The sequence below is a fragment of the Sapajus apella genome, unplaced genomic scaffold (assembly GCF_009761245.1).
Source record: "Sapajus apella isolate SASKATOON/1434 unplaced genomic scaffold, GSC_monkey_1.0 scaffold31, whole genome shotgun sequence".
NCBI lineage: Eukaryota > Metazoa > Chordata > Mammalia > Primates > Cebidae > Sapajus > Sapajus apella.
Window position 1 is genome coordinate 23877197 of NW_022436971.1, and position 20557 is coordinate 23897753.

The window sequence follows — 20557 nt, forward strand, 5'->3', positions numbered from 1 at the left end:
CCACCCCAACTCAGCTACTGGACAGTGAGGCCACCCCAACTCAGCTACTGGACAGTGATGCCACCCCAACTCAGCTATGGACAGTGACGCCACCCCAACTCAGCTACTGGACAGTGAGGCCACCTCAACTCAGGTATTGGACAGTGACACCATCCCAACTCAGCTACCGGACAGTGACACCACCTCAACTCAGCTACCGGACAGTGACACCATCCCAACTCAGCTACCGGACAGTGACACCACCCCAACTCAGGTACCGGACAGTGACGCCACCCCAACTCAGGTACCGGACAGTGACACCATCCCAGCTCAGGTACCGGACAGTAACACCACCCCAACTCAGGTACCGGACAGCAACATCATCCAAACTCAGGTACTGGACAGTAACACCATCCCAACTCAGCTACTGGGCACCAACATCATCCCAAATCAGATACACCAGATACTTGGTGCAAACACCATCCCAATTCAGCCATACTGGGGGTCTCAGCCTTGTGGCTGTTAGCCATGTCCCAGCCTAGTGTGGGGGTCTCAGTCACGTGACTCTTAGCCGTGTCCCAGCCTAGTGGGGGGTGGTCTCAGCGATGTGACTCTTAGCCGTGTCCCAGCCTAGTGGGGGGGTCTCAGCCATGTGACTGTTAGCCGTGTCCCAGCCTAGTGGGGGGATCTCAGCCATGTGACTGTTAGCTGTGTCCCAGCCTAGTGGGGGGGTCTCAGGCCTGACTGTTAGCCGTGTCCCGGACTACTGGGGGGTCTCAGCCACATGTCCTTCAGAGTTTTATTGGTGTTTCCATCCACATTCATGATGAAACAGCTGTGGTCACAGCTTCACTTTTGCTACCTCCTGTTAAAACAAAGCCACTGAGCTCCAAGGCCGCCCTTGGAAATACGAGTGTTTTCCTCCAGGAAAGAGATTCTGATCAGAGAGACAAACCTTGCCTACGTCCTTGCCCATTTCCTACCTCTCAAGTCCACTCTTCTTTATTTTTTTGAGACAGGGTCTCACCCTGTTGCCCAGGCTGGAGTGCAGTGGTGTGATCTCAGCTCACTGAAACCTCTGCCTCCTGGGTTCAAGTGATTCTCCTGCCTCAGCTACCAAGTAGCTGGGATTACAGGCATGAGCCACCACGCCCAGCTAATTTTTGTATTTTTAGTAGAGATGGGGTTTCACCACTTTGGTCAGGATCGTCTTGAACTCCTGGCCTTAGGCTATCTGCCTGCCTTGGCCTCCCGAAGTGCTGGGATTACAGGCGTGAGCCACCATGACTGGCCACATCCACTCTTAAAAAAGGAGGCAGATGCCTGGAGCTAACTGGGCTCTTCCTCTTACAGCGCAATGCTTCTTTTGGCCAAAGTTTCTGAATTTGTTAAAATGTGTGGACATGGCATAGATCATGTCTAATTTACAGGATTATTGAGAAAAGTAATGGGTTGGCTCATGAGTTTTACAAAGTGAATGTGCTCTATAAATGAAATGGCCTTGAGTGGCGGCACTTCCTGTTTGGCTCTGAGCCTCCCTCTGAGCCCTCTCTAGGAAGGTGGAGGGAGGGATATTCATGAAAGCAACCCCTGCTTAGTGATGTTCAGTGGGAGGGACCCTTCCCAGGTTCCACATGCAAAGTGCTCCAAAATCACTGGGCAGTGATGGGTTCCCTTGTGTCAACCCCAGGTAGCAGCGGGAAGCCTCCAAGACCACAGATTACCCAGGTACCCCAGTAGGAAAGGAGCCTCTGAGGACTCTGCACAAAGAAGGCTAGAAGGAAGGGGAGAGAGAGACAGAGTAAGACAGAGACAGAGAGCTAGTCAGAGACTCAGGGAGCCGAATCTGGTACCAGCTGTCTTCAAAACCATCCAGGGCGGCCATGTTAATTTTTATAATTTCTCCTGGGCCAACTCAGGTTTAAACAGTTAAAGTGTGACAGGGTCTGCATTGGAACTCCAGCTCCATTCTTCCTCAACCACGGTTCCTCTCTAGGAAATGAGGTCCTCGGGTGCACCTGACCCTGTTTCTGGGGATGTAGATTTTCCCTCCTAGGCCCCTAAATATTCCCATGTCTCTGGCTCTAGAGGAGTCAGCTGCTGACATTCCAGCCTTGCTCTGGAGACAGTCTTCAAACCGACCTGCCCTGCTGCAGGGGGAGCTCTGTGACTGAATATATGACTTCAGTTCACCATTTTGAATATTTTAGTTACTGAATTACACACTTGCTCGTTGCCACTGCTTAGAAAAGCAATTTGATTCAACTACATTTTCTTGTTAGTTTGAATATTCTGTTTCTGGATGCAGCCACAATAGACTCAGAACCAAAACAAAGATGTTGTGTTCAAACATCCTAAAAGTAGCCAATCCATTTTTCTGGAATGAATCAACTCACCAGCCTTCCATCAAAGGTTATTATTTTTTAAAAAGGGAAAGAGGAAGGAATGAGAAAAGAAGGAAGGGAAGGGAAAGGAGGAAGGAGGGAAGGAAGGAGGGAGGGAGGAATGAAGAAACAAGGGAGGAAGGGAGGAAGAAAAGAGGGAGGGAGAAAGGCGGCTGTGCTTTTGTTTTCACTTTCTTGAGACAAGATTTTTTAAAATAATTTTGGAGCTGTATTTGGGAAGGGGGCGTTGCACTTCACGTGTATCATGTTAATTGTTTATGCTCTTCCTCTTGGTATCCATCTGCATCAGAACATTTAGAAGCCCCTGGCCCACGCACAGGGAGATGGAAATTCTCTGTTGGGTGACATTTTGCTGGGGTTGGCCCTGCCTCCTGGCACCATCTGGCTCCTGAAACAGTTTTCTCAGCACCCTCGATTCCGTTGTATCAGTGATAAATGCTGTTTGTGTCGGTGCTCCTGCCAAGAAAACCGGGCAGCCAGGCCTCAGTTTCGGAAACACCCCAAATTCCTTCTGCTCTGCCATCCCCTCGCAGGTGCCCACACCCAGTCTTCCTCCATCAGTGGCTGGCACACTTGGACGACTCACTGATGGCAGAGGCATAATTTTCAGTGAGGTTGACTCTCACAGATCATTATAGAGTGAAAAATACATTATTCTTCATTAAACTATACCTTGCTTTCAATGCACAATCTGTGCTTCATGGATATATATTTGGGAATATCAGAGACTTCTGTATGCATCCGTATGTAGTCATTAAGGTATCTCATTTTAATGGTAATAGGAACAATTTTCTCCTTAGAACTGATGAAACCAGTTTGCTCTTTCTTCATTAATTCATTCATTTAAAACATTCATTAAGTGTGCATATGTGCTGAACCTCAAGCTGAATACAAAAAAACTTAAGTTGCCCTTTGGAGGCTCAGCCTAGAGGCGGAAATGAAATTATAAAGAAATATTCAAAATATAGGCAATCTACACAGAACCACAGTGGGGCCTCACTGGGTATCTTTTGTGGGAATTGGGGAAGGGCAGCTTCCCCCGTGCTGTACACTCAAAGCTATGTCTGTATAATCTGACATAATTCGCATGAATAACACAATTAAACAGCAAGGAAGGAGGTAAATTCTCCATTAAGTAACATTTGCTTCCTCTTCACTCTTTTTTTTTTTTAAAGGAACAAACAGTCAAAGAGGAAGAAAAATATTTTATTTAAAAACTACTGCAATCTCAAATTTCCAGCCATTGGAATCCTTGTGAAATCATCCCACTGTCTTGAATTCCATGTAATTTTTGCAGGTAATGGACGGAAGGAATAAATATTTCACTCTGCTCTCCCAGCCTCAAAACTCCTCCATCAGATTGAAGAAGAAGCTCAAGTGTTCCCATTATACACTAATTACTAAGGCAGCATTCTGGTAGAATATTCCAGAAATATTTTCCACAACTATTAAAAGGAAACTTGTTTCATGGTCACCCCTCATTTCACTCGAAAATCAATTTACTAGGAATAACTGTTTTATCTGACACTCCTGGTTAACTGATGTAGTGAGGTAAGAAACTGTTCCCATTTCTTAAGGCGACATATTGCTAACGTCCAGGATTTGCAGTAACTTCGAGTCTCAACTCAGAATCGCTCCCATGTACTCTTTACGTCTTGCATTAGCTTCCAGAGCTTTCACTTCCCAGCTGTCATGTTCCAACTTTCTTTATATCTCATACGTTGATAAATGCAGAACCTCAGTATGTGATGGTGACTTCCGAAAACACCCACGGCCACCCATGCATGAAGTGTCTGCAGTTACCCACGTGTTTCCTGCTTTGTGGGACAGCATGGGAAATGCTGTCCTCCTCATCTGTGAGGCCCTCACCTGCACATGGCCCAGGCCGTGGTGAGCCCCAGCGACGTGCCAGGACCTTGAGTCCCTGCTCCTGTGAGGTCCCTGCCCAGGGTGTGGTGGGCCCCAGCGACGTGCCAGGACCCTGAGTCCCTGCTCCTGTGAGGTCCCTGCCCAGGGTGTGGTGGGCCCCAGTGACATGACCAGGACCCTCAGGTCCCTGCTCCTGTGAGGTCCCTGCTCCTGTGAGGTCACCTTCCTCTTTCTACCCAAGTTCCTCCCTCTCGTCCAGCGGTGCCACTGTGGGGCCTTGGGTGGCTCTGAGGTCCAGTGCAGGGAAATGGAGGTGGGGTTTTTTCAGTTTGGGTTTGTTGGGACATATTTATGTGCCCACACTCATTTCTAAGTATAGTTAGGTTGCTGTATTTGCAGTTTTACACTTTTTTTCATAAAAAGTCCCCACAAATTGTTTAAAGTTCAAGCCCTACAAATACGGTACCCATCCCTGTGGCCTCTGGAACTCCCTGGGGCTTTCTCTTTTCCACCGACTCAAGATGGAAGTGGGTGCAATCCAAACCAAGCATCACAAGGCCAGGGTGTCGGTCTCAAAGGCTGTGTCCCACGCGAATCTGACAGACTGTGGGCCTCTCTGTCTTACATTATCTGATACTTCTGATATCCTTTTATTAACAGATAATCAAGAGCTGACTGATCATTAACAAATAAAACACAAATATATTTAACCTTAACAGATTCTGTCAAAAGGGTGTTTCAGATGCCACGGAAGCCACTGGAGGTCCTGAAGCCTGTGCCCCAGGCATGAGCAGGGCTCAGAAGGACACCCCAGGCACGAAACCCTCATGCGCCCTCACAGGGTAAGACTCAGAGCTCCACGAGACTGAAGCAGCAAGAGGTTATGGCGCTCCTCCCCTGCCACGGCAGCCAAGGCAAACAGCTGCATACATAAACAAACCGGGGGGAGAAAGTTCTAGTTTCATCCCCGATGGCCACATCCAAGTAAGTGAAATACCAGATAGAAACTCATGTTAAGCCCCTCTCTCGGGTTCCCACCTTGTTGGTGGCTGACAACCCCGGGACATGGCTCAGGGCAGCCTGCTGAGAGGTCAGTGCCCACCTGCTCAGGGGCCTGCGGTCAGCACGAGGGCCGGGGCCTCACCACTGTCCCACACCCAGGAGCCACAGCCTCCATGCCGCTGCATTCAGGATTTGCTTTTGTCATTTTCCAAAACGTAAGAATGTCAAGCAATTCCATACAATTTCCGTTGTACTTAAAAGGAGCTATAAAATGTCATTTCATTGAAATCAATGAAGAGAGGATCAAAGCTGACCTAAACTTTCACTTATAAAAATGCCATGTGTGACCTGTTGCTCTGATTAATTCCATCGGAGAAAAAAATGCCTGCAAAATATTGACCATCTGTTCCCAAATAATACGTGTTCACGAGTCTCACATTTCCTAAAACTTATTTTTCAGTGTAATAAATTTAATCTTTAGTCTTATTAAGTTTATATTAAAACTGGTTTGTTGGCAACACATTTATACATAAACTACGGTAAAAGTCAATACCTGTCAATGGTAAAATGTCACCTCCATGCAATGAATTTGAAAGGTCTAAGTCTTTTCATTAACAGAGCAGTTCGTTCTCATGATTATAGTCAGTGTATCATCACGTACAGTGTGCAAACAAGACACAGTTTCTAAAACCCTTCCTTCAAATGTTGACTTATGGTATATTTTAAAATATTGATATTCTGCTGATATTTACTAAGAAGCTTGTACATTTTAGTAAAACCAATACTTTGTTTCAACAGTCACCATTTTAGGATATAAACGTCTCTCTATCAGGAAACACCCAGTACAGGCTGAGCATCCCAAATCTGAAAATCCAAACCCTGAAAAGCTCTGAAATCCCAGTCTTCCTGAACACTGGCATCATGCTCAAAGGAAATGTTCATTGGAATATTTTGGATTTTGGATTTTTGGATTTCAGATGCTCAACCAGTACCTAATCCACAAATACGCTAAAATCTGAAATCCCAAACACTTCTGGCTCCAAGCGTTTCAGATAAAGGGTATCTGACTTGTACAGGCTCTTTCGACATATCCGTTGTCTAATTTTTAAGAAGGACTCATGCTTCAGGACCGGCGTGTTTACTTGCGTGTGCGTGGGAGGGTGCAGACTCTGGCCAGCAGACACCTGAGCTGCCCTTTATGTGTGGGCGGGTGGCAGAACAACTCCTGGCCCCTACCTTCGTCTCGATCTGTTTGGTGTCCAGATTCTGAAACAGCAGCTTTACTCGCGTTTTCCCATCATCTGAAGATCCCTTAAGCTGAGAGAATTTAAATCTCCAGAGCACATTCTGTAAAGAAATAAAATTAATTAGTGATTTGTAACAGAAGCTCGTTTATTTAATTAGCATCTCTTACTATATTCAGCAGCCTCGTTAAATAACAGACATTCATTTGATGTTTAAATCGACGTTTGGCATGTGATGATTTGTGAGAGTCTCTACTTTCTCACTCCCGAGTCCTTGCAAACTGGCCTCCTCCAGCCCACAGCCCAGCCTCCAGCAGCCGCCCGCATCCTGAGGACGCACCAGCTCCACGGTCCTCAGTCCACCCTGCAGTGGCCCCTCTGGTCTTCCCTTGCGTTTTCCTGTACACAGCCTAAAATCATCCTATGAGCAGTGCTCCTTTTTCTGCTTGGAGAACTTCAAAAAAATTCACTAAAAGGTCCAGTTCTTTTTATGTTATATAAGACATAGTCAAGAGTGCAGATAAAATGAAAAACTTTAATCCTGACTGATACCACCCCATCTATGGCTATATATGAATCACTGAACCTTAGTGATCATGAACCAATTTGAAAAATGTGAAATTAAAAATTAAAAATATCACCTTTTCATACCACTGCAAAAATTGCTTAATGTTTGCTAAGGAATTTTAAAGATGAAATGTACTCTACAAACTGTTACTCCCATTAAAAAAAAAGGCTGCAGCAAAGAAAGACTTAATGGATGTCTTCTGTAAAAGGCAGTCTTTAATTATAGATACTTCAATATAGTAAAAGTTTATCTTCCAGAAAAATTCCACTAGGGAACAGTAGTTTCTCTTAGCAAGCTATAGGTCGAATTTCCATTAAAAGCTTCTATTTTTAAACAATGAACATATTTTTCTCTATGTGACAGGACAGGCAAAGGGGCTGCAGAAAACAGGGAAGGAGTTTCAAAAACACTTTTATCACACCTGACACTGACAGGTTTATTCCCTGCCCACATGCTGGCCTCAAGATTCTTGGCCACATCTTTTTCTTTATATTAAATCCAGGAGCTAAACAGAATCTCTGTGTTTCGTGACAAAGTGTCAAAACACATATTTCCTCTAGGTTTGCAGAAATTTATGACTTCACAGGATCTTAGGGAACAGTTTCTCTGTCTCTTCTATGTTTACAGTGAGGAAACTGAGCCCACACCCACCTGGGCAGACTCTGGGCATCAGGATTCTTTTAGCATTATAATTGCCAGACACAGTCCAGGAAGAGAATATTCCAAAGTCATGCTTCAGTCACTGCTTCCCCTGAGACATGGTTTGGCTGTGTCCCCACCCAAATCTCATCTTGACTTGTAGCTCCCATAAATCCCACATGTTGTGGGAGGAACCCAGCAGGAAGTCACTGAGTCATGGGGGGGGGTCTTTCCCATGCTGTTCTTGTGACAGTGAAAAAGCCTCCTGAGATCTGACGGTTTTATACAGGGCAGTTCCCCTGCACACGCTCTTCCCTGCCGCCACGTAAGACGTGACTTTGCTCCTCCTTCGCCTTCCGCCATGATTGCAAAGCCTCCCCAGCCATGTGGAGCTGTGAGTCCATTAAACCTCTTTCTTTTATCAATTACCCAGTCCTGGGTATTTCTTCATAGTGGCATGAGAATGGACTAATACCCCAGGGTCGTCAATTCCAGAAGTGAAGCGTGTGTATCTGTTCTTGTCACGAGCAGAAGAGAGCGTGATGTGAGCACTGGGGCACTGGGGCAAGCCCTGGGAGCAGATGCAGCCACAGCCAACCTGGAGGGCCAGTCCCAGCGAGGGGGCAGCCTGAGGCACTCCCGCCCTGCTCCGCCCGCCACACCTGCCCCAGAGAGCCTCTGTCCACACTCCGCACCAAGTCCACCTTGCCTGGGCAGCACCAAAGCACCCTGTCTGAAAGCTGTTAAGTGAAGGCTGTGACTTCAGCCCCTTACATTCAGGTAAGTCTCATCTGCCTTTAAAAGGACCTATTATCCATCATTTGTAGGAGGAAACTGTGATCACAGGTATTTGCTCATCGGTCAGGAGAAGCCAGGCAGTCTTGGCTATTGAGGTTTTGCATAATTTCTCACAAATAAGCAACACCCAAATGGCTTTGTGAGCAGCAGTAAGATTATCTGGTTCAAATCTGATGAAGAAGTAAAAGAGTCAGTAGTGGTCTACCCCATTAGGACAGGGTCCTGGGAATGACCTAAATTAATATTCTGCAAGGTATCATAAACTGCTGTAAAATATTATATTCAAAAAGTGCAAAAATATCGATTTGAAGTCCTGTTTATTGTTTAAAGGAATTCCAAGTGGTCCTCACAGTGAAGTGACTTAGGTATACCATTACTGTCTTCTTGGCCCATTGATACGGCACTGCAACAGTACTAAATATGTGCGGGTCTGAGAATCATGCTTCCTCATGAGTTACACATAGCCACTGTGCACACTTAAAATGACGTCCCAATTTTGCCATCTAGCTCTTGTCTGGGTGATGGAAGACAAGGCTCCCGTCAGCGTCTCTGGTTTGGGACATGCTGCAACGTGGTCCAGGCACAGGTCAGGCTGGCGTGGGTGCTGGTGTGGGCACAGGCGTGGCTCTTTCTGCTGTTCTCAGAGCCATGTGGCACCGATGTGGTGGCTCCTCTCGTCATTGTCCTTTCCAAATCACTGGTGGTGGCCTCTTTTAACTCCTTCACAGCTTTTCTTTCATGCACCTGAACACAGCAATGCTTCTGTAAAAACTTGTTTTCCCATTATGGATGAGATTTCTGCACGTTTTATTCAAACGTGGTCTGGGTAACAGTTTAATTTCACAACTCCGAGTCTTCTCCACAGTGTGATGGGATCTTCCGGGTCGGAATGTGGCACATGCCCCCCTCCCAGCTCCTGAGACACTGCTGGGCAGCCAGTCACAGGGTGGGAGCGACGTTGTGAGTTTCACATTACACTCACTCTTAATTAACACAGAGAGTAGTTTTTAAAAAATACTGTATGACCAAATAGTGGACTTGTCCTCACAAAGCATTTCCTTAACACCGAAGTAGTTAGGAGAAAACTCAGATGCAGGTGGAAAGGCATCTCCCTCCCTTTCTCATGCCAGCAGCACATTCCTGGCATCAGCCCTCCACAAATTCTCCCCGGGCACAGACGCTGCTGCCGTCACCACCAGCGCTCGGGTGGAAGACAGGCGACGAGGAGTGTGTGTTCTCACACATTTACTCAAGTGTTGTGGGCCCCTCGTTAGCATGCTCATCTTCAACTTTCCTCTCCGCCCACCCAGCTGGGCTGTGAATCCTCCTGGTCAAACGCCATCAGGGCTTGTGGAAATCCTGGGGCCCTGAACTATCAAAGAAACGACAGTCCATGAACGCACGACCTCTGCACAGTACACAACCCAGCAGGTGGGGGCTTCTACCAGATGCACCGAGTGTTAGCACCCGTGGAATATAACCAAGCACACGGCAATGGAGTGGCATCGATGCCCGCTCATCTCTTACCTTTGTCTTACTCTCAAAACAGGTAAATCCCAACGCGAAATCCACCGTGAAACACAGCGTCTCTCCTTGCCAGCTGCACGTATATGTTTTGGACTAGAAAGAAAAGTATGAATTTGAGAAAACATTCTTTAATAATGCTGTTTAACTTAATTAGGTAGTTGCAATATTAACCCCACTTTGGTCAAAAGTTATAAAATGCTCTAACATGTAAGTTGGGGGAACTTTACAGGAGGATGGGGGGTCCCGGGAGACCTGCGGGGACATGGGTGCACAGGGAGCTCTTCCTTGCTTTGTGTTGAGAGGCAAATATTTCCAGCTCTGTGGGGGGTTGTTAACAGGCACTGCTCTAACTCACAACACATGCACGGAGCCCAGCCAATCTCTATTCTCCAAAGCATTTTTAAAAACACAGCAAACCACTGAATTTTCTTTCTGCTAGCTCATTATACCTATTGGTAATACGCTCACTGTTCTCTCATGGGGACCACAAGCGTGTTCCGGCAGGAGCTAGAAATGGCACTTTCCTGAGAAAACGCTGCAGAGCAGTACAATGTACAACACCACCAAGCAGAAGAGTACAGCAGGGACATCACCAAAAGCAAACACAAACCACAGCGGCCACCAAGTGCTAGAGCTCCCGCAGGCTGAAGGGCGTCCCAGCCCCGGGCGGGTGGTGTGGGTGAAGGGCGGCCTGGACCAGCACAGACCTTCGCGGGCAAGCCCAGGCGCTCTGCTCCCTGGGCCCCGCCCCGTCTGTCCCTGGGTTTCAGGCTGCAGAGGCCGGGAGTACCTGCCAATGCACCTGCAGTCGTGTTGACTGAAGGCGACATGTGAGCTTTAGATGTTTTCATGCTACTCCTGACAAAAGAGGCATAAACCCTCATACTTGGTCAAGGTTATTTTTTAACAATCTCTGTAATAAATCTGCAGGTAAAATTTTCACATTCAGAAGAGAATCAGAGCCATTGAACTGTGTGCTCTGGGCCTGCCTGGGAGCCAGGGTGGGCATGGCCCTCTGGCATCCAAGTACATTACTTTTGTGGGAAGGGGTGCTAGATGCCTTCTCTCTCTCCTTCTCTCTCTCTCTCTCTCACACACACACACACACACACACACACACACACACACACAGTGCATGGCTCACACACCCACCCATCCCCACACACAAAATGCATGGCTCACACACCACACACAGCCCATGGCTCACACACATACACAGCACACAGCTCACACCACACACACACTTGCACAGTGCATGACTCACACAAACATACACTCACAACATGTGGCTCATACCCACACACACAGCCTACAGCTCTCACACAGCACACAGCTTACGAGCACACACACACAGCACGGCGCACACACACAGCGCACAGCTCTCTGACACACACAGAGCACATGGCATACACACATGCACACACACAGCATGCAGCTCACAGCACACTGCTCTGACAGTGCACAGCTCTCACACACACAGCACACGGTCGACACAGCACACGGCTCACATACACATGCATGCATACAGTCACACACACGCATGCATACAGTCAAACACACATGCATGTATACAGTCACACACATATGCATGCATACACTCACACACACATGCATGTATAGTCACACACATATGCATGCATACAGTCACACACACGTGCAAGCATACAGTCACACACGTGCATGCATACAGTCACACACACGTGCAAGCATACAGTCACACACACATGCGTGCATACAGTCACACACACGTGCGTGCATACAGTCACACACACATGCATGCTGTGTGACTCCGGAGGCTCTTCCTCCCTTGTCTCTTGTTCTGCTATGTCCTTTCCTGAAAAGCTGAATGGTCCTTCAATGTCTTCCTGCCTGTCAACACTTCCTTAGAGGCTGTCACAAACACAGTAGCTCAAGTCCCTGCCTCTCTCCTCTTAGAGGAGGGCAGGGGCAGGCCTGACAGGCTGGAAGGGCCCATCCACCGTTGGCTTCACACAGCTCCTGACCCTTCGAGGATAACAGGGGTCTCGCCAATGCCGCGCACACAGCCTGTGGTCGTGAATGTTCCACATCTCGCAGGCATTTGGGATGAGTACGAAAGCAGATCTCAGTGAACCGCGGCTGAAAAGCACAGTCCCAGCCAGCTCCACCTGCTCACCTTCTCTGAACTTGACCCAGAACGTGGGAAGGATTGAGATTCTACGTGAACGTCCACAAGAGGTGACATTTCTCACAGCTTAGGTGTGAAAGCTACCCAATCTCTAGAATTTAAATCTAGTGATTATAGAAAATGAAATGCAAGAATTCCAAGGGTGATCACTATATTTTATGTAGACTAAGGAGCTAGCATGACAGGATCTATGGAAGCTGTGAACATCAGTGGCACAGCTGAATGCCAGTGCACACATATTCAGTAATTATAGCCCATCTTTGCGGCATAGGACAAAGTTATTCCAGATGGCTGCATAAGCACACAACGCATTCGCATAATCTCCAAAGGGGCTTAGGGTGGAGGAAAAAGAAAAAGCTTTAGTCTAAGGAACCTCTGGCTACACAAAATCTCATTGTCAGAATTATTCAATCAATATCCTTCCAGGCACACAGAGTGTCTCATCATTTGCATGTTTAGAACTTGAGGGGATTTTTAAAAAAATCTATTTTCTCATGACTGCTGTACATACAACTGCCACAAAACAGTCTTCTCATAGAACTTTGCAGACACAATTCTGTCAGCCTAGTGAATGGATGACAGGCTGGGATTATCTCCAGGTGTCCTCTGTGTTTACAGCTTCTCACTTGATGCCCTGGAAGAAACTCTCATTGGCACACATGCCCCAAATCCTGAAGGAAGTGTTGCCTCATGGCCCACCTCCCACATCGGAGGGAGTCTGAGAAATGTTTATTTTTGTGTACCGGGTTCTTGAAAGACACCCTCCTAGACTGCCCAGCAAATTTTGATAAAATTGGTAATTTAAACATTTTCATGTAACTCAGGGAGAGAATGTCCAGGTAACTCATTTGGTGTAGTCATTTGGAATTCTCCACAATGTTGAGGCTGCAGAAACAACTTATTAGGATAACATTTGATCTACTGATGAAATAATGGAGAAAAGGTATGTGCAGAACACTTCCTGGTTTGGCTAAAGATGGGACAGTCTTGTGATACTGAACTTTATCTCTAGCACATTATACGGTGACCCACAGAAAAATCACCAACTGCCCACCACAGCTCCGGGCTTACACCAAATTTTCTGAATCAATTAATGAGTTCAAGAAAAAAAAGTTCTAAGTACCTCCTTCTGCAACTGACCAAAACTTAAAATAGTTCCAGACTTTTTATATGAAAATATCAAAAGAGGTCTTATTAATGAAAGCTTAAAGTAAATGGCCTTGACGTTCAGCTTTTGGAATAAAATAAACCAAGAGCAATATAGCACAGAGAAATCAATATTTACAGAAACCATCAAAAATATGAAGCAGAGAATTACCTGAAGAGCTAAGAAAAAAAAAAAAAGAGCTAAGAATACTAGGAATAAATAAAATCTTTTTTTTTTTTGGGGGGATGGAATCTTGTTTTGTTGCCAGGCTGGAGGGCAGTGGTAATCTCAGCGCACTGTAACCTCCACCTCCTGGGTTCAAGTGATTCTCCTGCCTCAGTCTCCCAAGTAGCTGGGATTATAGGCGTGCGCCACCACGCCTAAGTTTTGTATTTTTAGTAGAGAAAGGATTTTACCATGTTGACCAGGCTAGTCTCGAACTCCTGACCTCAGTGATCCACCCACCTTGCCTCCCAAAGGGCAGGGATTACAGGCATGAGCCACCGCACCTGGCCCAGACCAGATTTCTTAACTGCGTTCTGAACACCAAGAACAGGATGCCACAGCCCTGCTGCTCAGGTGGGATGCTGTAACTTCAGGAGATGACAGACAACTCCCTCCCTTTGATGTGCTCATTTCCAGTAAGGAAAATGCGGCCACAATAGTGGGCAGAAAGCAAGCAGCCTGGACAAGGAACTGGGCAGATACAAGAGAGATAACAGCAGGTGTGCCTCTGGTTGGTGTTGATCACTTAGTGCTTTGTTGAAGATTTCATGTCTGTATTAATGGAGAATATTGGTCTGCAGTTTATTTTCTGCAGTGTTTTAACTGCGTTTGGTATAAGAGTAATGCTTCCTTCAAAAACTGAAAGGGTATTTCCTCCTCCTTTTTTTTCTAGAAGATATTATAGAAAAGATATTGCTGTTCTTTTTTTTTTGAGATGAAGTTTCGTTCTCGTTGCCCAGGCTGGGCAATGGCATGATCTTGGCTCACCGCAACCTCCACCTCCCGGGTTGAAGCAATTTTTCTGCCTCAGCCTCCTGAGTAGCTGGGATTACAGGCATGCGGCACCATGCCCTGCAAATTTTGCATTTTTAGTAGATACGGGGATTTCTCCATGTTGGTGAGGCTGGTCTTGAACTCCCGACCTCAGGTGATCCATCTGCTTTGGCTCCCAAAGTGCTGGGATTACAGGTGTGAGCCACCGTGCCCAGCCAAGATACTGGTGCTCTCTTCGACATTTGATAGAATTCTCCAGTGAAACCCTCTGAGATAAACACTTTGTTTTGAAAGTTTGTAAATTACAAATTCAGTTTTCTTAGTAATTATAAGGCTACCCAAAGGCTCTATAGTGATGGGGTTGTGGCAGTTTGTGGGTGAAGAGGAAACGGTCTCATCAGTTTAAGTTGTGAGATTTCTATGGGTAGAGTTATTATTGTACTTTCTTATTATCCTGTGGAAGTTTACACAGTCTGCAATGACATCCCGTTTCAATTATTATATTCTCAATTTTTGTTTTCTCTTTCTTTTTCCCCTCTTTTTTTGTGAGTCTTTCTAAACATTTGCCAAATTTAATAACTTCAAAGAAACAGCTCTTTGTTTCACTGGTTTCCTCTTCTGTTTTTCTGTTTTCAATTTTGCTGATATCTGCTCTTCCTTGGGGTTATTTTGCTCTTCTATTTCTAGTTTATTGAGGAAGAAGTCTACAGTTTTTAGACTTTTCCTCTTCTCTAATGAATGCATGCTTTTCATGCTGTAAATTTCCTGAGCAGCCTGATTTAGCTGTGTCTCACACACTTTGATACATTACAGCGTTCTCATTTTCATATACTCATTGCTTTGTATTTGCCTCGAAACTTCATGTTTGCCACATTGCTTATTTACAGATGTGCAGTTTCGAAGTGCTTGGAGAATTTCCTATTATCTTTCTATTGTTGATTTCAAATTCATTTCCATTTTGATTGGATAACATTCTTTGTATGTTTTCAGTTCTTACAAATTTGTTGATGCTTATTTATGCCCCTAGATGTGGTTTATCCTGCTAAAAGTTGCATAGACACTTGAAAATAATGTTTATTATCCTGTAATATGTGGTGGAGGGGATTCCATAAATGTTTACTAGATTCTTTTAGTTGATGCAACTGTTGAATTCTTCTATATATTTGCTGATACCCTACCTAGTTGTCTGTCCATTGTTGAGAAGGAGTGTTGAGACCCTCCATTGTAATTGTGGATTTTTCTGTTTTTTCAATTCTGTTTTTGCTTCCCATATTTTGCAGCCCTGTTGTTTCGTGAATTCTTATCAGGACTGCTGGGGCTTCTCGGTGGACTGAGCCTCTTATCATTCTGTAATGCTACTCTCTCTGCAACTAGGAATTTTATTTTCTCTGAAGTCTCCTTTATCTAATAGGCCTGCTCCTTCTTTCCTTTGATTAATGTTATATGATTTATCTTTTCTGACTCTTTGACTTTCAAACTATCTACATGGTTACCTTTGAAGTAAGTTTCTTCATTAGAGCTTGGCCATCTTGTTAACCTACTTTGCCAATCTCTGGTTTTTAATTGGTGCATTTATACCATTTCCACTTAATGTAATTATTGATATCTTAGGGCTTAAGTCTGACATTTTATTTTTTGTTTCTTGTCTTTTGAAAAAATTCTCTGTTTGCTTTTTTTTCTGCATAACTGTAAGTTACTTAAACATTTTTTAGCAGAATTTTAAAAAAGAATAAATGGAAAAACAATATAAACAATAGATGCAAAACATGATTCTTCAAAAATATTTTTTAAAATGGCAAAGCTTTAGCTATATTGCCTAAATAAAAAATAGAAAAGATTCAAATAGCTAAAATCAGAAATCAGAGAAGGCCAGATGGCTTCACTGGTGGATTCTACCAAATATTTAAAGAAGAATTAACACCAATCCTTCTTAAACACTTCAAAAAAAACCTGAAGATGAGGGTATATTTTCCAAGTCATTGTATGAGGCTAGTGTTACCTTGACACCAAACCCAGACAAACACTATAGAGGAAAAGAAATCTACAGACCAATATCCCTTATGAATATTGATGCAAAAATCTCAACAAAACACTAGTAAACAAAATTCAACAGCACATTAAAAGCATTTTACAATGTAACAAAGTAAGATTTATCCCTGGAATGAAAGGATGGTTTGACATAGAAAAATCAATCAATGCAACACACCTCATGAACAAAAGGAAGGAGAAATAAAAACTTTTACTATCTTAATTGATGCAAAAAAGTAACTGGCAAAATTCAACACCCTTTTATGATATAAAACACTCAACAAACTAGAAATTGGATGAAATATCACAACACAATAAAGACTGAAAACTTTTTCTCTAAGATCAGGAACAAAGCAAGAATCCCTACTGCTGCCAATTCTATTCCACATCGTACTAGACATCTGAGCTAGGGCAACTTGGAAGAAAAACAAGTCATCCAAATCGAAAAGGAAAAATAAAATTATCACTGTTCACAAGCAACACTATCTTGCATATAGAAAACCCCAAATATTCAACAAAAAAAATCTGTTAGAATTAACAGATGAATTGAGCAAATCCTGCACACAAAGTTGCAGGATACAAAATTAACACTCAAAAATCAGTTTCATTTCTATAAACAAACAATGAACAACCTGAGAAGGATACTGAGGAAAAAAATCTCATTTACAATAGCATCACGAAGAATAAAATACATGGAATTAACTTATCCAAGGAAGCAAAAGACTTGTACACTGAAAACTACAAAACATTGACGATAAAAATTAAAGAACACACCATTGAAGAAAAGACATCTGTGCTCATGGATTGTTAGACTTAACATTGTTAGGATATCCACAGTACTCAAAGCTATCTACAAATTCAGTGCAATCATTATCAAAATTCCAAAGACTTCTTTACAGAAATAGAAAAATCTGTCTTAAAATTCCTATGGAATGTCAAGGACTTTGAATAGCCAAAACAATCTTTAAGAAAAGTTGGAGATTTCACAATCCCCAACTTCAAAACCGACTGCAAAGCTACATTAATCAAAGCAATGTTGCACTGGCATAAAGAAAGACATAGATCAATGGAACAGAATAGAGAGCAATGAAAGAAACCTTCACACAGGTGCTCAATTTCTAACAAAGCTATCAAGACTATTCAATGCAGAAGGGCCAATCTTTCAACAAACGGTGCTGGGAAAACTGCATACCCATTTGCAAAAATGAAGTGGAACCCTTATCTTACATCACATATACAAATTAAATCAAAATAGATTACAAACCTAAATGTTAGAGCTAAAATTACAAAATTCTTATGATTAAAAATAGGGGGAATACTGCATGACACTGAATTTGGCAATGATTTCTCAGACATGACGCCAAAAACACAGACAACCAAACAAATAGACAAATGCAATAATATCAAAATTAAGACCCTCTGTGTATCAGAGGACACTACCAAAGAGTGAAAATCCAACCCAGAGAATGTGAGAGAAAGTTTGTAAATCGTATATCTAATAGGGGGTTGACATCTAGAACACATAAGAACTCCTACAACTGAGCCACAAAAAACAAGCAAACAACCCAATCAAAAGATGGGCAAAAGGCCTGAATAGATATTACTTCAAGCAGATATATCAGTGACCCATCAGCTCGTGGAAGATGCCCAACATGACCGGTGATTAGGGAAACAGAAATCAAACCTCAGTGTGATACCACCTCACACCCACTAGGATGGCTACAACAAACAAAAAAATAAAACAGAAAATTACAAGTGGTGATGAGGATATGAAGAAATTAGAACCCTTGAGTACTATTGCTAGGAATGTAAAATTTTGCAATGTTATGGGAAACAGTACAGTAACTCCTTACAATTTAAAAATTCAACTGCCACGTGATCCAACAATCCTACTTCTGTGTATACACTCAAAATAGTTGAAAGCAGAGATGTTAAAAGATGATCTGTACAACCACTGACAGGGTTTGGCTCTGTGTCCACATCTGAGTCTCATATGCTGTGTTTCCCACTGTTGGAGTGGGGCCTGGTGGGTGACTGGACCATGGCGGTGGTTTCTAATGGTCTGGCACCATTCTCCTAGTGCTGTCTTGTGGTAGAGCTCTCATGAGGTCTGGTTGTTTAAAAGTGTGCAGTACTTCTTGGCCAGGCACCGTGGCTCACACCTGTAATCCCAGCACTTTGGGAGGCCAAGCTGGGCAGATTGCTTGAGGTCAGGAGCTCGAGACCAGCCTAGGCAACATGGTGAAACCAAGTCACTACTAAAAATACATAAATTAGCTGGGTGTGATGGTGCATGTCTGTAACCCCAGCTACTCAGGAGGCTGAGGTGGAAGAACTGCTTGAACGTGGGAGACAGAGGTTGCAGTGAGCCACGATCATGCCATTGCACTCCAGCTTTGGCAGCAGAGTGAAACTCCACCTCAAAAAGAAAAGTATGTCGAACTTCCCCTTCACGCTCCCCCTCTGTCCCTCTGCATCATATGAAGACACCTTGCTTCCCTTCTGCCTTCTGCCATGACTGTAAGCTTCCTGAGGCCTCACCGGCCATGCCTCCTGTACCACCTGTGGAACTGTGAGTCAAACCACTTTTCCTCATAAACAACCCAGCCTCAGGTAGTTCTCTATAGCAATGTGAGCACAGACGAACACACCATTTTTATAGCAACATTATTCTCAACAGCCAAAAGGTAGAAACAACCCAAGTGCCCATCAGTGGATGATCAGATAAACGAAATCTTACATCCATGCAATGGAATATGACTCACCTTCAGAAAGGAAGGAGATTCTGAGGTGCTACAACAGGGATGGCCTTGAGAACATTATGCTAAGTTAAACAAGTCAGGCACAAATAGACCAACACTGCCTGAGTCTGCTCATGTGAAGCATCTGCAGTCCTCAGATTCATAGAGACAGGAAGTGGAACAGAGGGTGCCATGAGCTGGCATTGGGGCATGGGGAGCTGGGTTTAATGGCGATGGAGCTTCGGCTTTGCAAGATGACAGGGTTCTGGTGACACTGGTGACAGCTGAACGTCACTGTGAATGTCCTCAATGACTGTGCACTGTATACTTCAAAGTGTTACCTTTTACATTACATATATTTTACCACATTTTAAAAACAAGGGTCCTACTCCAAACATGGCTGCAGGTTTGGGTATGGCCTGTGCCTGCTTTTCTCTGCAAACAGGCGTGAGTTCATGCAAAGCAAACACAGGTGTCAGTGTTGACTAAGTGCTGCCTGCAGTGCACAAAGTGTCATGGACTTCCGGGGTACGGTCTGCCAAGCGACCATCACGGAGCGGGTGGCAGGAGTGAGCCTGGGGGAAGGGGCAGTCACGGAGAAACACGTGGGCAGTGAGCGGACGGAGCAGGCTCCAGCTGAGTGCACACGGCACCCAACGGCCGAGAAAAGGTGAGGAGTTATTCTGAAGCTGAGAACAGGACTCCGTTACCTGGGGATGTGGATCTGAGGTTCTAGAATGAGCTTCAGACAAATAAAGATGGGCATCGTTGCTAGTTTGGAATATCTAAGGGATTGATTCGGATCTCTAAAGATAATGCCGATGGCAGGAAGCGAAGATGCTGGAGGCGATGCCAACACTCGGGCTTTCAAGCCAAACAGAGATGATAGCAGTGAGCAGAGGACAGCCGTGAGGAAGTGAGAAAACGAAACGATCAAGACGGTCACGGAAAAGAGGCTCACGAAGGGGCGGTCATCAACAACCTCCAAGGTCAAGGCTGAAAGGAATCAGGCGTTAAGAGTGGGCCAGGAGTCAGAAGTCAGATGTGTGTGGCTAAGGATGACCGGCAAAGGCAGGGGCTGGGGGAGATGGAGGAGCAGGCAGGGGAGAGGCTGCATGTGTGTGCATACAAAGGCGGGTGTGGCATGAATGTGTGAATACATGCATGCATGAATGTGCATGAGTGTGTGTACACATGTGAGCTGTGTCATGCTTACACATATTTTCATGGGTGTGCCTGTGTGTGGGTGTGCACATAAGTACATACACATAATTGTCAGTGTGCACAAAAATGTGTGTTTGCATCTTCATGTGTGTGCTGTGCCCATGTGCACCTACGCCTGTGTGTCAATGCATGCCTATATGTGTGTGGTGTGGGTGTGTGCATGTGTGTGGATGCACTATGTGTGCACATGCATTCATGGGCCTGTGTGCACGTGTGAATG

The 20557-nt window shown here is 44.7% G+C and overlaps 1 protein-coding gene across 1 annotated transcript in view; it reads right to left on the reverse strand.

Annotated features, from left to right (window-relative positions):
- SNTG2 (syntrophin gamma 2) overlaps positions 1-20557 on the reverse strand; it is a 339371-nt gene that overhangs the window by 20287 nt on the left and 298527 nt on the right. The window contains exons 15-16 of the mRNA XM_032294284.1: positions 10032-10124; positions 6492-6602 (exon numbers count right to left, since the gene is read on the reverse strand). Coding sequence (XP_032150175.1) covers positions 6492-6602; positions 10032-10124 — 204 coding nt within the window. The remainder of the gene's footprint in view (positions 1-6491; positions 6603-10031; positions 10125-20557) is intronic.